Genomic DNA, 16390 nt, shown 5'->3' with positions numbered 1-16390 from the left:
GAAGAAAATATAATTAACCGCTTTGTGATTACTTTTTTCTTCGCGCTAACAAAAAGATAATACCAAGATATTTAAGTCACCAAAGCTTCAACTTTCGAAGGGAATTAAAAACCTATGAAATCTTGTCTGAAGTACTCTGAAAATCTAAAACCAGCTGCCGCTTTCTTGGTGTAACTTGGCAGTCAGGCGATGTATATGTGTGACGTCAAGGAGCTCAATCTAAAGTTCGGCAGGAAGTTTAAGCATTGTTTAAATACTCAACACTCCTTGCTCATTTTGTATAAGCTTGTTTTTCGAAATGTTTGTTTGTGCAGCATCATCCTGCACAAACTGAGCTTCAAGAGATTGTAAATGTTGAGCTCTTTGACGTGACGTATACATTGCCAGGCTGCTAAGTCAATCCAAGATGGCGCCGGCTTGTTCTCAATGTTTGGACTAGTTAAGAAAAGAATTTCAAAAGGTTTGCCTACTCTTCAGAAGCTACAATTTTGGTGAAAAAGATATCTTTGTATTACCTTTTCGTTGGCGTGGTGAAACAAAGTTCCGTTTTGGAATGAACTACTCCTTTAAAGTAGCATATCAACCTTATCATGTATACCTTAAAGTTAGTTCTGAAAATCCCAAATATACTATTCGCGATCAATAGTTACGGGCGATTTGATAAAATTAAAGTTAAGAATCGGCTTGAGTTTGCTGGAATTTGGTCTCATCTTCGGAGAAAGAATCTGTGAAACTCGCCAGTGACATAAAAAAAAGAACGACCAAAGTAAAGACGAAAAACCATAAATACAAAACAAAGAGAAAATTTGGTTTAAGGTTTATACATCGAGGTAAACCCGGAATTTGGAAATATCGTGGATTCGAAAAATTAGTGGGGCAGTTTGGGGGTTAGAGTGAAGCAAACGAAAGAGAAACAACCCTTTGGTTCAAATGACCGAGAGTTGTAAGAAATGAAGGGTTTTCACACTGTACATATTTGCATTTTCCTTTACTTTTCGCAACTGTTGTGCCCTAGGCAAGTTATTGCGTGTGACATGCTTGTGTTATCGGTGGTTTATCATGATAGAATATCATGATAGAAAGTGATAGCTGAGATCAGTTATCCTTAAGGGGCACCTCATTTTTGTAAGTTATAAGGTTTTTTAGACAGTATTATTATTTATCTAGTTAGAAGTATATTATGTTATATAACCGCGTGTACGCCGCATTGAAACTGACTCAGAGCTGCTAAAAATGTAACGTAGAAGGTGGGAGTTTTTCAGCTCGTAAGAGTTTTTGATAGAAAGGGAGAGCGTTTAATCCTGAATAAGGGTAAGGGTGGCGTATTTCAGAGAAATGATAAGGGTATTGTAGTTTAAAGTCGGGTTAAGCATGTATTCCAGTTTTTCGATACTAATATTCTTAGATAAATAAATAAACCAAAAAAACGTAGTTTTAGAGTCACCGTTTTATTTTTTATTTTATTTTTGTGTCTTCTGCTGTGTTTGGTATTCGGTTCCTTGCTCATAAAATGCAGAAGCTGAGAAAAGTATGGAGTTATACAGTATAATAGCTTTCCATCATTTATCAAAACTATAAGGCCGGCTGTATAACACAATACAATACAATAAACTTTATTTAAATTCGGATTTACAGAGTAGCAATAAAATGCTTATTTCTCCGAATGAAAACAAAAACAACAAGAAAAAAAAAGAAAAAAAAAAGATGCTTAAACTATTTACATCAAATATTTACATTAAGGGCAGTTCTGGCTATGCTTGAGATTGAATTCCACTTCTTTGAGGCAAAATAAGTAAATGAAATGAGTCAAGTCCGTATGTGGACTTGACTCATTTACTGTAGGCCCCCAAACAAAAAATTGGGGGGCTCAGCTCTCTCTCTTCCCCCCCCCCCCGCGCAGACATACACACACATTGCCGAAAGTATCACTAGCGCAGCATAAAATTGGTTTCTCAAGACACATCGTTTAATCAGGATCGTGGTTCGCGGGATAATATGGTAAAGGACTTTCTTATTTTATTTTATATTTTATTTTACAAATTCCACCCACGGCAGGTGAGTTCACAAAAAAACACTAAGTCCCCTACAAGGTGGACCCATCACCAAACCATCCCCCTAAATAAATCTATATCCCATTCCCTAGAACCCCAATATAAATAACAATGAAAACAAAAATAAATAATTATTCCAAAGAAAAGAGCTAACAAGAACAACATACTACAGTATTTACACGGCGGCACTTTGGACAAACTAATTTATACGTACGAATGTCATGGTGATGGAATACTGAACGTAGTCTTATTGCGATCGGTATTGCGTTCCATAGACTGGTTATACGTACGAAGAAGGAATTACGGAAAAGAGATGTCTTAGTATTTTTGTTATTAAGAAACAGCCCAGAGGATCTGCGACGGGAACGCCCACTACAAAACTCCTCTCTCTAAAAAGCTACTGTCTATTGACTGCGAGCAGTCTCTTTACTTTCGCAAAAAGAGGAATTAAAGAATGCGAATTATAGATCGAGCAGCGAAAAGTGCTATCGAGGAAATGATGTTTCTTTTTTCCGCCTCGACCCCATTCCCTCCTCTCTTTTCCCCCTGTCATTTGCATAACTTTAACTCTTCCGATCAAGCGTTGGATTTCAGGAGCAATAACCGACTGCTTGCAGTCTAATTATCTTTCTCATTTTAAAACTCCTTGCATTTCTTATGCATTATCACCGTCTTAAGCTGTTAAATACTGACCGTGCTCTGAAAATATTTGCAGTGACAAGCATCATCCACCCTGTGGCTTAGTCGTATAGTCATCTTCTTCGAGGAAGACGCCTCTTTAATCAGGTCCTAGTCCACATATCGCGTCAGTAGAAAATGACGATACCTGATTGTGAGTAAAAGAAGATGGTAACAAATATTTTGCTATGGCAACCGTTACCATGATAACACGAGACGGAAGTGAATAAAAGTGCAGCCGATAACTCCTTTGCTGAGTTTTGCCAGGAGAAATGGTTTTGCGTTGTGACAAAGGTAAAAAGAGGCGCCTAGAAAGGCGTCCATAACACAAAGTAATTATATATTTTTGGAATTATATTTTTCGACACTTTAAATAAACATCAACGACACAAATACGAATTACTTAATTTTATCCAAAGACTTGCTCAGAAGATTTCCTTACGCGTATAAAACGCTAGCATACCGTATTTACTCGAAAAAGCGCAGTGGCGCTAATTAAGTTTTTCGACGTTATGATGGAGTGATTATTTGAGGGCGAAGCTTATTTTAATACTTATTAAAAACATCTAAAAAACATAACAACCCTTTTTTCTCCAAAACGATAGCAACAACAATCATATCGGAGTAAAATAGTTTAAGTGCCACAGTTTTGTTTAGGGGTTATTTGCTTATAAACAAGTTCCATGATTAGCAGAGAACTTTAATTTGGCGATTTTGACCGCACAAACATCACAGATGCAGATACATGTGCAAGACTAAAGGTTGTTCCCACCTACCCCTCCCCTCTACTCGCTCCTCCGTGGTCCCCGCTACTTGACCTCGATATTCGGGCTCGAAATGTTATCAAAGCGAAGGAAACATCGGTGTACATAACAAAGCAGTTATGGAGGCACGTAGAAGAGTTTTCCTGTTGCTATGCACAGTTTACATCTTGAAGCTCGCCTGTCTTCGCAACATCGTATGTGCTTCGTCAGGTAAGGATGATGTCTGTTTGATGTTCCTTCCCTAGTCTTGTTTATATCTCATATGCGCGCGAGTTTGGCTTTAATATAGATTTGATTTTCATGTCTGTACATAGTCATAAAACGTAGTATCGACCTATTGAGGGACGTTTGAATTTTAAAATCCAAGCAAAATCGATAAATTATATAGAATATAGGTACTAAACCGGTCTGAAACATTAGGTGATTTAGTTTAAGTTTTCAGTTGCGTGACATAGCTATAGCTCTTTCTCTGTGGGCAAGCAAGAAGGAAACAAACTAAGAAAGTATCCGGATACCCAGGAATTTAGACCGAGTATTTCACTATTTTTCTCATTCGATGCAAGACTGTGTCTTGCCATGAAGTTGCTAGATCTAATGCCGGTGAAATTCATTTAATAACATATTCATTTTGGTACGTTTTATGCACATACAGTATGCCCTCGCTATAGTGGATACGATGTTGGAAAGAATGATGAGAATTTATTAAGACAACAAATCTGACAATAAAAGCCAAACTGAATGCTGGAATCAATCCAATATGACGCAAATTAGTCTGCAGCTTGTGAAAATAATTCCGAAATTATAATTTCGGTAATAACGGGCATGCTTTTTTCTGTTTTTGTTTTTGGGAACAAGTTGCCATCCAAATCATGTTTTTCATTGCAAAATATGCGTAAATATGGTCTATTCGTGCAGATAAATGTGCTATAAACAGTTTCCTGGATTTTTGTTTAGGCAATGTAGCACTAAAATTGTAGAGGGAATGAAAAGGATGTTTTAAAAATGTAAAAATATAGCTTATAAAATGTTGTTGGTATTGACTATAAGGTTTTTATCAGTTTATCTCAGTAAAGTCGTGGAAACGTTTTTTGTCGCATCCAGGTATATTCTGGGTGGTTATACTTCCATCGATGCCATGTTTACACTTGATCACTACACTTGGATAAACGTTTCGTGTTTATTTTCGTAAACGTCAACTGATGTCACCCCTGATAGCCCAAACTCGAATTATGAGCGTCGAAATATAAGGATTTGTGTTGGGAAACGTACGCTTGTTTGTTAACTCTAAAATATACAAAGTTTTAGGTATTTTAAAACAGCCTATGATATGTTTCAGTTGTTTGTTTCCTCGTTTCCCGTCTGGTTTAGGGTAGACGTATATCACTATTTTACTTGAAATTATTTTTCATCTTTATCCGTGGCATTGCTAACAGGGTCACATACAACAAATTTACCACAAGTTATATCTCCGTTGTTAACCTCTATCGCACCTACAGTACCTCAACTTCTGAGACAAGCACAAACCCAAAAAATGAATCATCAGTGAGACCAACAATGAAACCTACAACCCCTTCTGGAAAGAGTAAGTAGCGTTAATGGGTGAATATTAACAATTTCAGTAATGGAGCAAAACTAAGATATGCAGGGAGCGGAACTTGTTTTCAATAAACGGAACCAAATTTGCTTTTTTAATGCGATATATGCTTCGTTATTTATAATATCTAACTTCCACACCGTATGCTCAGGGCCCAGTTGTTCCACCATGCAGATAAATCGCTATCCTGTGGATATGTGTCAACGAGACATACTGCGCTATCCGGATAGAGATCTTTTCGGTGGATAGCGTTTGCTTATCCATCTTTTGAACAACAGGGTCCAGAACGCTAGCTCTGGGTTCGGATCTGAAACGTAAATATAGAAACAAATACGGACAAGGCAAAAAATGTGGGCTAATAAACATGCTTATGAGTTGTGTAATTCGAGACTCAACTCGATCCGGTACTCTATTATTTAAGAATCAGTTGCTGTTGTCCCTGGCTGTACCACAGCTATAAGCGAAGTCATGTTGTAATCACTTTTATTACCTCGTGCAGACTATAAAATTAAAAGAATGAAATCACGAGTGCTAGAAATGTAGAGCGGCATAATTACGCGTCTCTAGCAGATAATGTTATTTTTTTTGTGAGTGATTTTCCTTTGAAGGTTGACCCAGTCTTTCCATACACAGGTCACAATTTCGTTTTTGGCATATTGAAAAGATTTTGCTTGGCATATAACACGTTGGCGACTGAACGCTTATTAAAAGAGGTGTAAAAAGACCAGATTTTGGAGGGGTGGGGGGGGGGGGGAAGAAGGGGGGCATATCCGTTTTGGGCAGCCTATGGAGCCCCCAAAAAGGAAGTGTTGTTTTGTTTCAGGTAATAGCGTGACAAAAAGGGTAATGGGGCCTTGTGCACGTTGCTAACGCACTCGAAACAAAGCAGAATAGCAGAGCAGGCATGCTGTTTTGGCACGCGACAAACACAGGGCACAGAGCAGGGCAGGACAGCTGAATAATTTAGACCAGCGCCTGAGATCCTTAGTTTTAACGGCTTTGCAGCTGGCTTTCATATTCCAAATGGTGTTTGCCAGAACCACATGGTCCCATGCAGGCCCAGCACAATGTTAGTTTGGGTACAGGCCATGGACCCAAAATCGAGTGTAATCACTGCTTCGCGTCGCCTCGGGTTTTATTTGTTTTTTCTTGCCAGCGGAAAATCCAACCTTCAAAGGGAGACGGTAGATTTTATTCCCCTTCCCATTCCAAAGAAATTGATAAAACAGTGTATTATTTCATTAATTTGATAGCAAAGGTGATAGAAAATAAACAAATTGTTGCGATAAAGATTTTAGCAACGTGATTCTCCCTAACAGAGTTAGCATACGGCACCTCCATCAACTTAGGGTTTCTTTAGCCTTTTCTATCTTTTCATTATAATTTAGAAGTGCAGACAATTCAGGTTCGACTAACAGTCCTAATGTTTTCACTTTAAATTTCGGCAATTTAAAGTCCTTTCCTTGCAAAATGAGTTTGTCGTTGCCGGCCAATGCTGGCACCTATCCCGAGATCTTCTCTTTTCTTGTCATTCGATCTGAGTCTGGAAGTTTTACTAAATTGATCTAGCATGTTTAGGGCTGAAGAAAAAGCTTCTCTCGAACAATCCAAAATACGTGTTGTATCGTCAGCATATTACCAAATTTAATTTCATTGTTGTTTCAGTTTCAGTGCGTTAATAAATAAAATTATAGCAACTTTCATAGACCATTATTTTGAGGTCTCCAACGACAATTTTGGCTGTTCAGAAATCTGGTAAAATCCTTGATAAAGCTCTTTTAACGAGAAATATAGTTTTTGTCAGAGGACCTTAGCCGCACTTCTATCATGATAAGCAAAAATTAACCAAGAGTGACAAACCTGTGTATAGGGGCATGTGGGCTCAATTGGCATGAGAAGTTTTAAAAACTAGTCTGAGCGAGGCTGAGCTAGTCGCTTCCATGCGATATTTTTCGTACGGTATATTTACTTAATAATTTTTAGCTATTATCCGTAAGCGGACATCTTTCAATCATGCCGCTGTCAGTTTTGTAGCATTTATTGTGTCGCCGTCGTCTTTAATGGTGTTGTCATGTCGCGTTTCGTTGTTTAGAAATTCCTTTGTCACCATGATCCAGCGTTGCGTTTACCCCTTGGAAGGCATCGATTGTGTCGGTTGGCGGTTAATTTGGCAGCACTGAACGTTGTGTTTTTAGCACGAGCATACCCATAAGGGTTACGAATGAGACATGAAGGCCTTTCTTGTATTGTGCATCTCGCTTTGCCTTGTCGAAGGTATGTTATATTTATAGCTTGGTTTAGTCAATCCAGTTTTGCACGGCTTAATTAATTAATTGTTTAGCTTTGCATTCTCGACGTGATCGAAACATTGAATCCACTATTCATTTCAAGGTAAGGGTCTGCAACTTAGACACGATGCTTGCTTTATTTGGAAATTCCGTTAAATGCACTGTTTTCATGTACCCAATCTTTTTTCCCGATTATATATGTGTTCGTATAACAAAACAAAAAAATCTCGGATACCAACTATTATGCAATAGTTAGTGAAGCGTCTAAAATCTGATGTTGAAACGTTAGCTAACGTTCAAAATTCTGTTTCGGAAACAGCGCATTTTTTGGTTGCTTTACGCTTTTTGATTATACATGACTGTAATTTAGATCTTACAAAAGGTATTTTCCACAGCTTTTCTAATTTAACTTGAGTTTGGATTCATAATCTGCAGTCATCAGTTAGTAATCTGAGTAATACACCGGATTTATGCATCATTACATTTAAGAGATTCAATTTCCACATTACATGTATTTATATATCTCATGATACTTTTCTTTTCGTATAAACATTGCTTGATTTCGCAAGTTTATTTATTTATTGATATTTATTTATTTATTTATTTATTAATAATAATAAGACTTGCAAGGATCTAGTGCATTTGTTATCAGAAATTGATACGTGTTCTTGTGGAAATCAGTGAATCTGATTGGTTTCCAGGTTTTCCATTCACAACCGCGCGCGCGTTGCTTGTAATTAAAACAATGACAGCTATTCTAGATTTTATGTTAAAAAGTGCATAAAATTGTAAGTTTTAGACTACAGTCCTTTAGAGGTCGTTCTAAAACATAGACAACTTGCCCTCGTTTTCTATGCGCGATTGTGCAGCGCCTCGTCGATTTTTCGTTTATCGGTAGAAAACTCTAGCTCTATTCTAATTGTTAAATATAACTGTGTTGTGTTTCAGTTTCAGCGTACAAATTGACGGTAGTGAAAACATAACCCTGTATTCGGCGGAAAAAAAAACTTCACGAGTTTCATTGTAGACGCGCTATTTAATTAACAACGATGCCGACTGAGCTTTAATATATTTTCAACTAAGTGTCGTGCAGTTTGTTTAACATTTAATTTGAAATGTTTGCATGCTTTTGCGGTCAGGGGGCTGTAAATGGCAAAATCAAAATAAAAACAGTGTTTTTAAATGAAGTATAATGAGATACTTCAATTAAGGGTGCACTGTTTCGAAACTGTTCATTGCTCACACTCAAAATTACTAATTTTTTCCTCCATTTCTCGGGGGGAGGGGGAGGCTGCTTAAAATATATTTTATGCGGGGAGGCTCCGCCCCGACAGACCAAACTAAACCTTTATATATACTATATTTGACAGACAAAGTCCACGGAAAATGGCAAATTTCATCGTGTTATTAGAGTTTTCTTTGCTATCCGATCCAGCTTGCAAAGGATTATTGGAAAACATTGCGAAATACTACTACCAAGAATACACTACAAAAACCAAGCTATGATTTCATAGTTTTCAAGGTTATTCCCTTATTGCGGTTTTCATTGATATAAGAACTCTGAAATTCAAAATCCAGCTAACGATTGCGTTTGTCGCTGCCGACAATCAAAATTATGGCGTAAACCGTTGCTCAAGGATTGAATTTTAAAGTGCCTATGAAGTAAAAAATAATTTCTGTTTATTTTAAAGGCTTTTCAAAGTAAAGAAGAATGGCGTTTTCCTTTTTGCAATATCTTTTTTTGTTTTAGAGATATTTACGTTTTTATATTATGCAAATGAGCGAAGTGATGACGTCATTAATTGTTCCACAAAAAGATGAAGCATTGAATCAAGAATATCTCTTGGACTATTTGAGCTGAGTTCTTCAAACTTGGCACGATTAATGTTCACTACAAAAGACAAAATGACACCTGTCGTGCCGTTGCCATGGCAACAGTTTTGCTGCAAATACCTATTTTAATTAATACTGATATCCCCAAATTTTGCTTAATCAAAGATGATCCACTCCCAACAAGCTAATGAGGAGAGTTAGGGTAATAGGGCATTATGTGTGTTCCAAGCTGGACCCTCTGTACCACTTTAAAGGGTTGCAAATTGAGATATTTGGTTTATGTCAGAAAGAGCCTGGAACCAAGAGTGTTGCCATGGTTACGTCATAGTATGAGCCATCTTGCACCTTTAAGAAAGGTCACTACTGATGCCAAGTTTCAGAAATATCACCTTTATATTTTTAGAGATATCCTTGATTTTGTGATCTATCTTTTAGTGGAACAATTTATGACGTCATCACTTTCCTCATTTGCATAACACAAAAACGTGAATATCTCCTAAACGAAAGAAGATATTTCAAAATGGTAAACGCCATTCTTCTTTATTTGTAAAAGTCTTTCATTTGAGCATTAATTAATTTTTACTTCATAGGCACTTTAAGAGTTCGCAATTCACTGAAAACCGCAATAAGCCTTTTGTCCTTTTTTTATGTAAGTCCCTGGAAGACTTGTGGTCATGATTTTATTTAGGATTGTTTATCTTTTATTTTCCTCTATCTTTTTAGCTTTGGTTGTCCCATGCAACTCTCCGTGTCTTCTAGTATCAATCGCAACGCAGATAAGGGCTTTGGATTATAACAATGTCACATCCCATCCAGTCATTTCCGGTTTATCAAGAGCTGTCGCCTTAGATATCCATTACAGCCTGGGCTACATATTTTGGAGTGATGTAACAGAACTAAACATTAAGCGAGCAAACGTCGACGGATCAAGTATTAAAGTGATCCATAATAACACAGGACTTTGCGACGGACTGGCAGTGGAGTGGAACTCATCGCTATTGTACTGGACTGATACAACAAATAATACGATATCTGTATCGGACTTAGAGGGCAATAACAAACGTATTCTGGTTTCTTCAAATCTCGACAAGCCAAGAGGAATTGCTCTCGATCCTAACTATGGGTAAGTTTAATGGTGGAGACTTCAGCGTTTTCCTGGTTTTACTTGATGTGGTTTAATTTCTTATTACTTCGGTCCGTTCAATTTATCGAGGTTAGGAAAGATAGGGCCACAATGTCTATACAACTATGTAGCGCCTTCATATACATTCACTAGATTTTTTTTAGCATAGAAATTTAATATAAGATAAAACAAATTTCCCCTGATGAAGTACTAAGAAAGACAGACCCAGGTGGATTTTGCTTCCCTGGTGCACAAATGAAGTTTTATCGAATCCATTTGGAATAAAATCCCTGACAAAGATTAAAGATGAATTCCAGTCCGTACTGCGCAACCGCGGCTGCAATGTTTATGTGAGCCTCGCACGAAGGAATGTTTACAAGCAAAACTAAAAACTCCGTGACAAACTTACCTTTTTCTTCATTATTAACGCCAGATATCCTAGCAGAACAAATAATAACGAGTAGAAGAACCAACCTTGACGCTATTTTAAATCGACGTTTCAGCTCATCGGAAATTCTTGAACGAAACGAACCGTAATGGCGGACTAAAAAACTTCATGTATGCTGTCACCGAAGTGTAACGTTTCAACAAATTGAAAACAAAAACGAAAACAAACCCCGAGTCTGCGCAGTACGTAACAGAGATGGTATAAATATTGTCTTCAGTTAATATATTCAGTGCGGCTTTGCCTTAACATATGTAGCTTTGTTTGGACCAGGCTCTACCAATATAGCATGGGAAAAATGAGAAAAAGGGAGATTGAAGAGCCTGCTGGCTGTTAAATTATTGTAATGTTTGTCACCCAACAGGTCAATGTTCTGGACAGACTGGGGACAAACTCCAAAGATTGAGAGAGCCACTTTATCAGGCACGCAACGTGTTGCCATAGTAACGTCCAATCTTCAATGGCCAAACGGGATTGATCTTGACCGCCGAAACAGACTTCTCTTCTGGGTGGATGCAGGGACGGACAGAGTAGAATGTATCGATTACCATGGCAACAATAGAAAATTACTCTTTCAACAAAGTGGCATACATGTTTTTGGAGTGACTTTCCTTTCTTCGTCTTTATTCTTTTCTGAATGGGCTACTGATGGGATTTACAAAATTAACGCCTCGCTTGCCAATGGAACAATTATGAGTGGTCTTGTATTCCAAGGCATCGATGTAGTTATGGGGCTTGTAGCTTATGACAGTTCCCGGCAATCACCAGGTATGAACTGGAAATATACAAGCTATACATTTGTTTTAATCTAACTGATTGATAGGCCTAACCAAATTTTCAAGTCAATTTAATTTTCGGAAGACTTCCAATCAACTTTGGAAATCTTCGAATGTCTTGGGGTAACTTGGCAGATCTTTGGAAGACTTATCTCTCTATAGGACTTATCTCTCTGATAATGGAGTCAATATGACTTTAAAGTGTCGTAATTTAAGTTCGATTATTTTGGTATTCAATTGTATTTCGAGAGGGTAGTTTCCACTTGCGTCACACTCTTAAAAATCACCAAGTGAACTCTCTCATCTATAAGCATGTTTACAGTTCAGAAAGTATTCAATCGGCAGACGAAACAAAAACAGAAAAGCTTGTACCTTTTGAAACTGAAAACGTTTGAATAAATATAATCCCGCGAACGTAACGTCAGTAGTATTACATATAATATTTCCATTTTCAAGGTTATATATATATCTCTCTTTACAGTTATTTATAACCCTTTTTGTCACCCATCGATAATATGGACCTTTCTTTTTTCCTTTTTTTTCCACTATAGTAATTACGTGCCAAGCTTTACCTGCACCGTCCAATGGAACAAGACTTGGATGCCCAGGGAATGCAACAATGTATTATGATACAGTCTGTCAGTTCTCGTGTAATAATGGTTTTATAGGGTCTGGTTCTAAAGTGAGAAGATGTCAACACAATGGAACTTGGAGTGGACAAGACCTCACTTGCCAAAGTACGCATCACAACGCTTGTAATATTAGTAGACAAAACAGTAATGCCTTATTCTAAGAATCTTGTTGTAAAAATGCAATGTCTTCAACATCAGCTCATAATATGTTGAATTATCATTGTGTATATTAAGGACGACATTTTTAAAGCATTGTTTATACGGCTTCACCCTGGCTTACAAATTTTTAAAATATGTATTAGTGTACATGTACGAATAATTCATTTTGAATAAAGTGGCTGTTTAATGACATTATAAAGCCAAAACCGAAAAATTGCGATTCTACTGATCCTCTAGTGTAGCAGTTACTTGCAGTTGTTTAGGAGCTAGGAGCATTGTTCCTGTTGCTTGTTCTATTGTTGTACCAAAGAGCCAATCATAAGAGATCTTGCGAGAGCTGCTGCCCGACCTAAAAATCAAAACACATTGACGGGGAAAAAAGCACATGTTCAGTCTGATTGGTTAATGGACAACGTTGCATAAGTTCTTCCAACCAATTAAAGTTCTCTTGAAGAGCTTGGCTTGCTTTTGCTACCAAACAAGCCCAACAAATTTGAACAATCATGTCGTTTACTAGCCAATCAGATGCAAAATCAAAACCAAACCTTGACTGGGTTTATGAAGCTCTTCTTGCGCTTGCTATCAGATGTAAAGTTTGGCCGCAAGCTTTGATTGATTTGAGGTATTTTGGCGTGTTTGATTGACAGGTGCGACAGGTGTAGTTCTATAAAAGTCTTAAGGAAATATCTATAAATAACAACAGATTAATGGATTGTTTTTAAATGGAAACAAAGCGCCAAATAATTGTGCCATTCTTTTTTCGTTTCAAAGTTGTCAATTGTCCAGCACTGCCTTTACCGTTTAATAGCGTGCGACATGGCTGCACTGGGAATGCAACAAAGTACCCGTATGACACAGTCTGTAGGTTCTCGTGTATTGATGGCCATAAAGCCAGCGGCTCAAGCGTACGAAGATGCCAAGAGAATGGACTTTGGAATGGTGGAGAATTTTCTTGTAAAAGTACGTGTAAAAAAATACTTGTGAAAATTCTACATTGTTTAAACATTCTTATCAAGTATAGGCCGTGAGGTGTGGCAGAGCTTTTTGGTTATGTACAGAAAAGAGAGTAATTTTTTTATTTTTTATTTTTTATATCAATAGGAATCATTTGTGAACCCCTTCAACTTGCTCCTAATGTAAGAATGAACGGATCATGCACCCGGTTGCCAGGTGACGCATGCGAATTCGCTTGTGAAAGAGGCTACGATCTGATTGGTTCAAATATTAGACAGTGCAACAGTGATGGATCATGGACCGGCACGCAGCCTCGATGCGAAGGCAAGCTTGTATATAATGCAAAGAAACGTCATTTATGGTTTTCCTAAAAAAAGTATAACTTTATATAACCTTTCTTATCATTATTATTTTTTTCTTTTTCAAACACATTAGCAGGTCAGAAACGATGAGAACTAGAAACATGCAGATCTATCTTTTTGGTCAGTTGTTTTTGAAGTTTCATTTCTAAAACCCTTAAAGAATACGTTGAAGATTGTTCGAGGCGATGAAGCGTATTTTTCATTTGATGTTTGGCGCTAAATCTCAGGGAAGGAAGTGTGTTTTAATATTTTCAACCGATGATAATGCCCTGACATATGTCTTTATATAAGTCTTTTAGTTGAAAGAAATCTCTTTCTTTTTTTCATTGTAAATTTAATCCAGTTTTATCTTCTTGTAGAAGAGTTTTCACAATAAGCTTTGCAAGCGACCTCCCCGACACTTTAATAAAGTAACACACATTCCTTGGTTCTTTCGTTCTTTCGTTCTTTCGTTCTTTTTGTATTTTCGTTCTTTCGTTCTTTCGTTCTTTCGTTCTTTCGTTCTTTCGTTCTTTCGTTCTATCGTTCATTCATTCGTTCGTTCGTTCGTTCGTTTGTTCGTTCCACAAAGCAACTGTGAGTGATCTGTAGCTGGATCATCTCTTCATATTGTTCGTGACACTTGGCAACGTGATGTTACAATCGCGCAAACCATTGATTTATTTCTCATTTAGCTGTCACGTGTCCAACGTTATCACCACCGACCAATGGAGAGCTACTGGGATGTAACACAACAGAGATATTATATGACACAGTGTGCAGGTTTTCTTGTAAGGAAGGATCTGAAGCGTCTGGTTCAACAGTTAGAAGATGTACAGAAAATGGAACTTGGAGTGGGAATGACCTTGTCTGTACAGGTATTACAAAAGTTTGTCAATTAAACTTCATGTACCAGGTCATGAAAATTAACCTGATTCATTATTCGTGGTTTGTGGTACTTTTACTTTAAAAAGAGATATGCGATGCATGGAAAATAACTAATAAACTCTTTAAAAAGCTTCCATCCATCATTGTTTTTTCTCTTTCTATTATCTAAAAAGACTGTGTTATTCATTTTACAGTTTTGATGACTCGTATGTCAATCAGATGTCTCTGTTTCGATATTGATGGTTTTGAACTTTTTTGGCGTTGAACCGTTGCTAAATTGACACACCAAGTCACCTAATATGGCTTGGCGATCTTGAATCAATACTGCTCAAGATACAGCATCGTCAATCAATATTCTCGTTTGCTTCGATTTCAGATCGCGATATATAGTTAATCTACAATCGTTGCATCAGTCTCTGTGGCTACACGGTCGATGTTATGCATCCTTGAGATGCATGAATCAATCGATTGGAGATGGTTGTAAGATATATTTAATCAATCTGCGATCGTCGCTCCATCTAATGTCGTCACTGGATCTCTATTTCGCGATGTACTACGAAATGAGACACAGTGACGATACATTTACTATTGTTGCCTCTTTTTTATCAATAACATTGATATTAAAAGGTAACAACTATTTGTGACAAATTTTGTGTCGATGTATTGTTCAACTAAAAGAATTTTTATATTAAATCAGTAATAGGACTATCTAAGAAAGTCGCGAGTATGAGGTTCAGTATTGTTTTCAATGGATTGTTTCCAGGTTGCCCTCTGTTTTGATTACAAGAAATGCTTCGGAATTGTTCTTGAAAGGACTACATTAAATAACATATGAATTATTCGCTGGGAATTGTGCATGGCGTAACCTATTTATTATAACTGTGTTTAGCTGTACAGAGACATGTACTGATTGTGTTTTAAAGATCAGTTTGCAGTGACATAAAGCTTCACAGAGCGTCAATCTTACTGTTTCGTAAGTCAGCTTCTAGGAGGAAAACGTACCTACAGCTAGCTCCCAGTCCAGATCGCCTGGAGTGAGAAAGGCAATGCCTGGTGGTAAGTAATGGGAGATGCCAATCGGAGAAGTTGCCTAGGTAACGGTCCCACATCAATGTGAGTTGAGAATGAAGGTGAGTGGCAGCCGTGTGATCTTCCATTGAGTTATGTGAGGCGACTAAGTCAGCTTAACGCCTGCTGAAAACAGCTTGAAAAGCTAGTTTCTGGTGAGGTTTTCTAATAGTTTATCTGAAGCTTTTTAGACCTCTCATAACAAAAAAAAAACAATTGAATAAAAATCGACAACTCTTTGCAGCTACCTGAAGAAGGACAGTAATTGTCCGAAACTTCGTGAGTTAAAAACAATTTTAACCTCGGGGAATCCCGTTTTATCCACATTTTAATTTTTATTCAATTGTTGAGGTTTTAATGCTTATTTTGAACAAACTTTATTTATGAAGAAATTATTCAACATGACACGAGCGTGGGACAAAGAAAAAATCTGAGTCCCCGACGGGAATCGAACCCATGGCCTCCCAGATACCGGTTGGGCGCTCTAACCAACTGAGCTACGAGAGACTCGTTATGAGCTTAGGCCATTTACTAGGTTGATATGTGACACGCGTCCTACATACTGCTAGGATCAGCAATGTCGAAATCATCAAATGTGTAGTAAATAATAAAGATGGTAAATTTCAAGCTCGGTGATAAATAGCGAAGAAATTATTCAACATGACACGAGCGTGGGACAAAGAAAAAATCTGAGTCCCCGACGGGAATTGAACCCATGGCCTCCCAGATACCGGTTGGGCGCTCTAACCAACTGAGCTACGAGAGACTCGTTATGAGCTTAGGCCATTTACTAGGT

General features: G+C 37.5%; 3 protein-coding genes across 6 annotated transcripts in view; all 3 read left to right on the top strand.

Moving 5' to 3' along the window:
• LOC144628981 (CUB and sushi domain-containing protein 3-like) overlaps window positions 1–16390 on the top strand; it is a 732439-nt gene that overhangs the window by 662895 nt on the left and 53154 nt on the right. The window lies entirely within an intron of this gene.
• LOC144629002 (low-density lipoprotein receptor-related protein 2-like) overlaps window positions 1–16390 on the top strand; it is a 118437-nt gene that overhangs the window by 66162 nt on the left and 35885 nt on the right. The window lies entirely within an intron of this gene.
• On the top strand, window positions 3545–15821 carry LOC144629026 (P-selectin-like). Of its 3 annotated transcripts, none has more exons than XM_078487182.1 (8): window positions 3545–3703; window positions 9932–10331; window positions 11141–11544; window positions 12104–12289; window positions 13115–13303; window positions 13445–13621; window positions 14334–14516; window positions 15455–15821. In XM_078487182.1, exons 1-8 carry the CDS (start codon window positions 3613–3615, stop codon window positions 15562–15564), a joined length of 1740 nt encoding a protein of 579 aa, XP_078343308.1. In that variant the 5' UTR covers window positions 3545–3612; the 3' UTR covers window positions 15565–15821. The 3 variants fall into 3 exon arrangements, with proteins under 3 accessions (XP_078343308.1, XP_078343310.1, XP_078343309.1); XM_078487183.1 differs by lacking the exon at window positions 3545–3703 and adding an exon at window positions 7200–7361; XM_078487184.1 differs by lacking the exon at window positions 13115–13303.

Source organism: Oculina patagonica, chromosome 10 (assembly GCF_052425735.1).
Source record: "Oculina patagonica isolate OP01 chromosome 10, crgOcupat, whole genome shotgun sequence".
NCBI classification, from domain to species: domain Eukaryota; kingdom Metazoa; phylum Cnidaria; class Anthozoa; order Scleractinia; family Oculinidae; genus Oculina; species Oculina patagonica.
The sequence above is the reverse complement of the archived record's forward strand: the minus strand, read 5'-3'. Positions and strand labels throughout refer to the sequence as shown.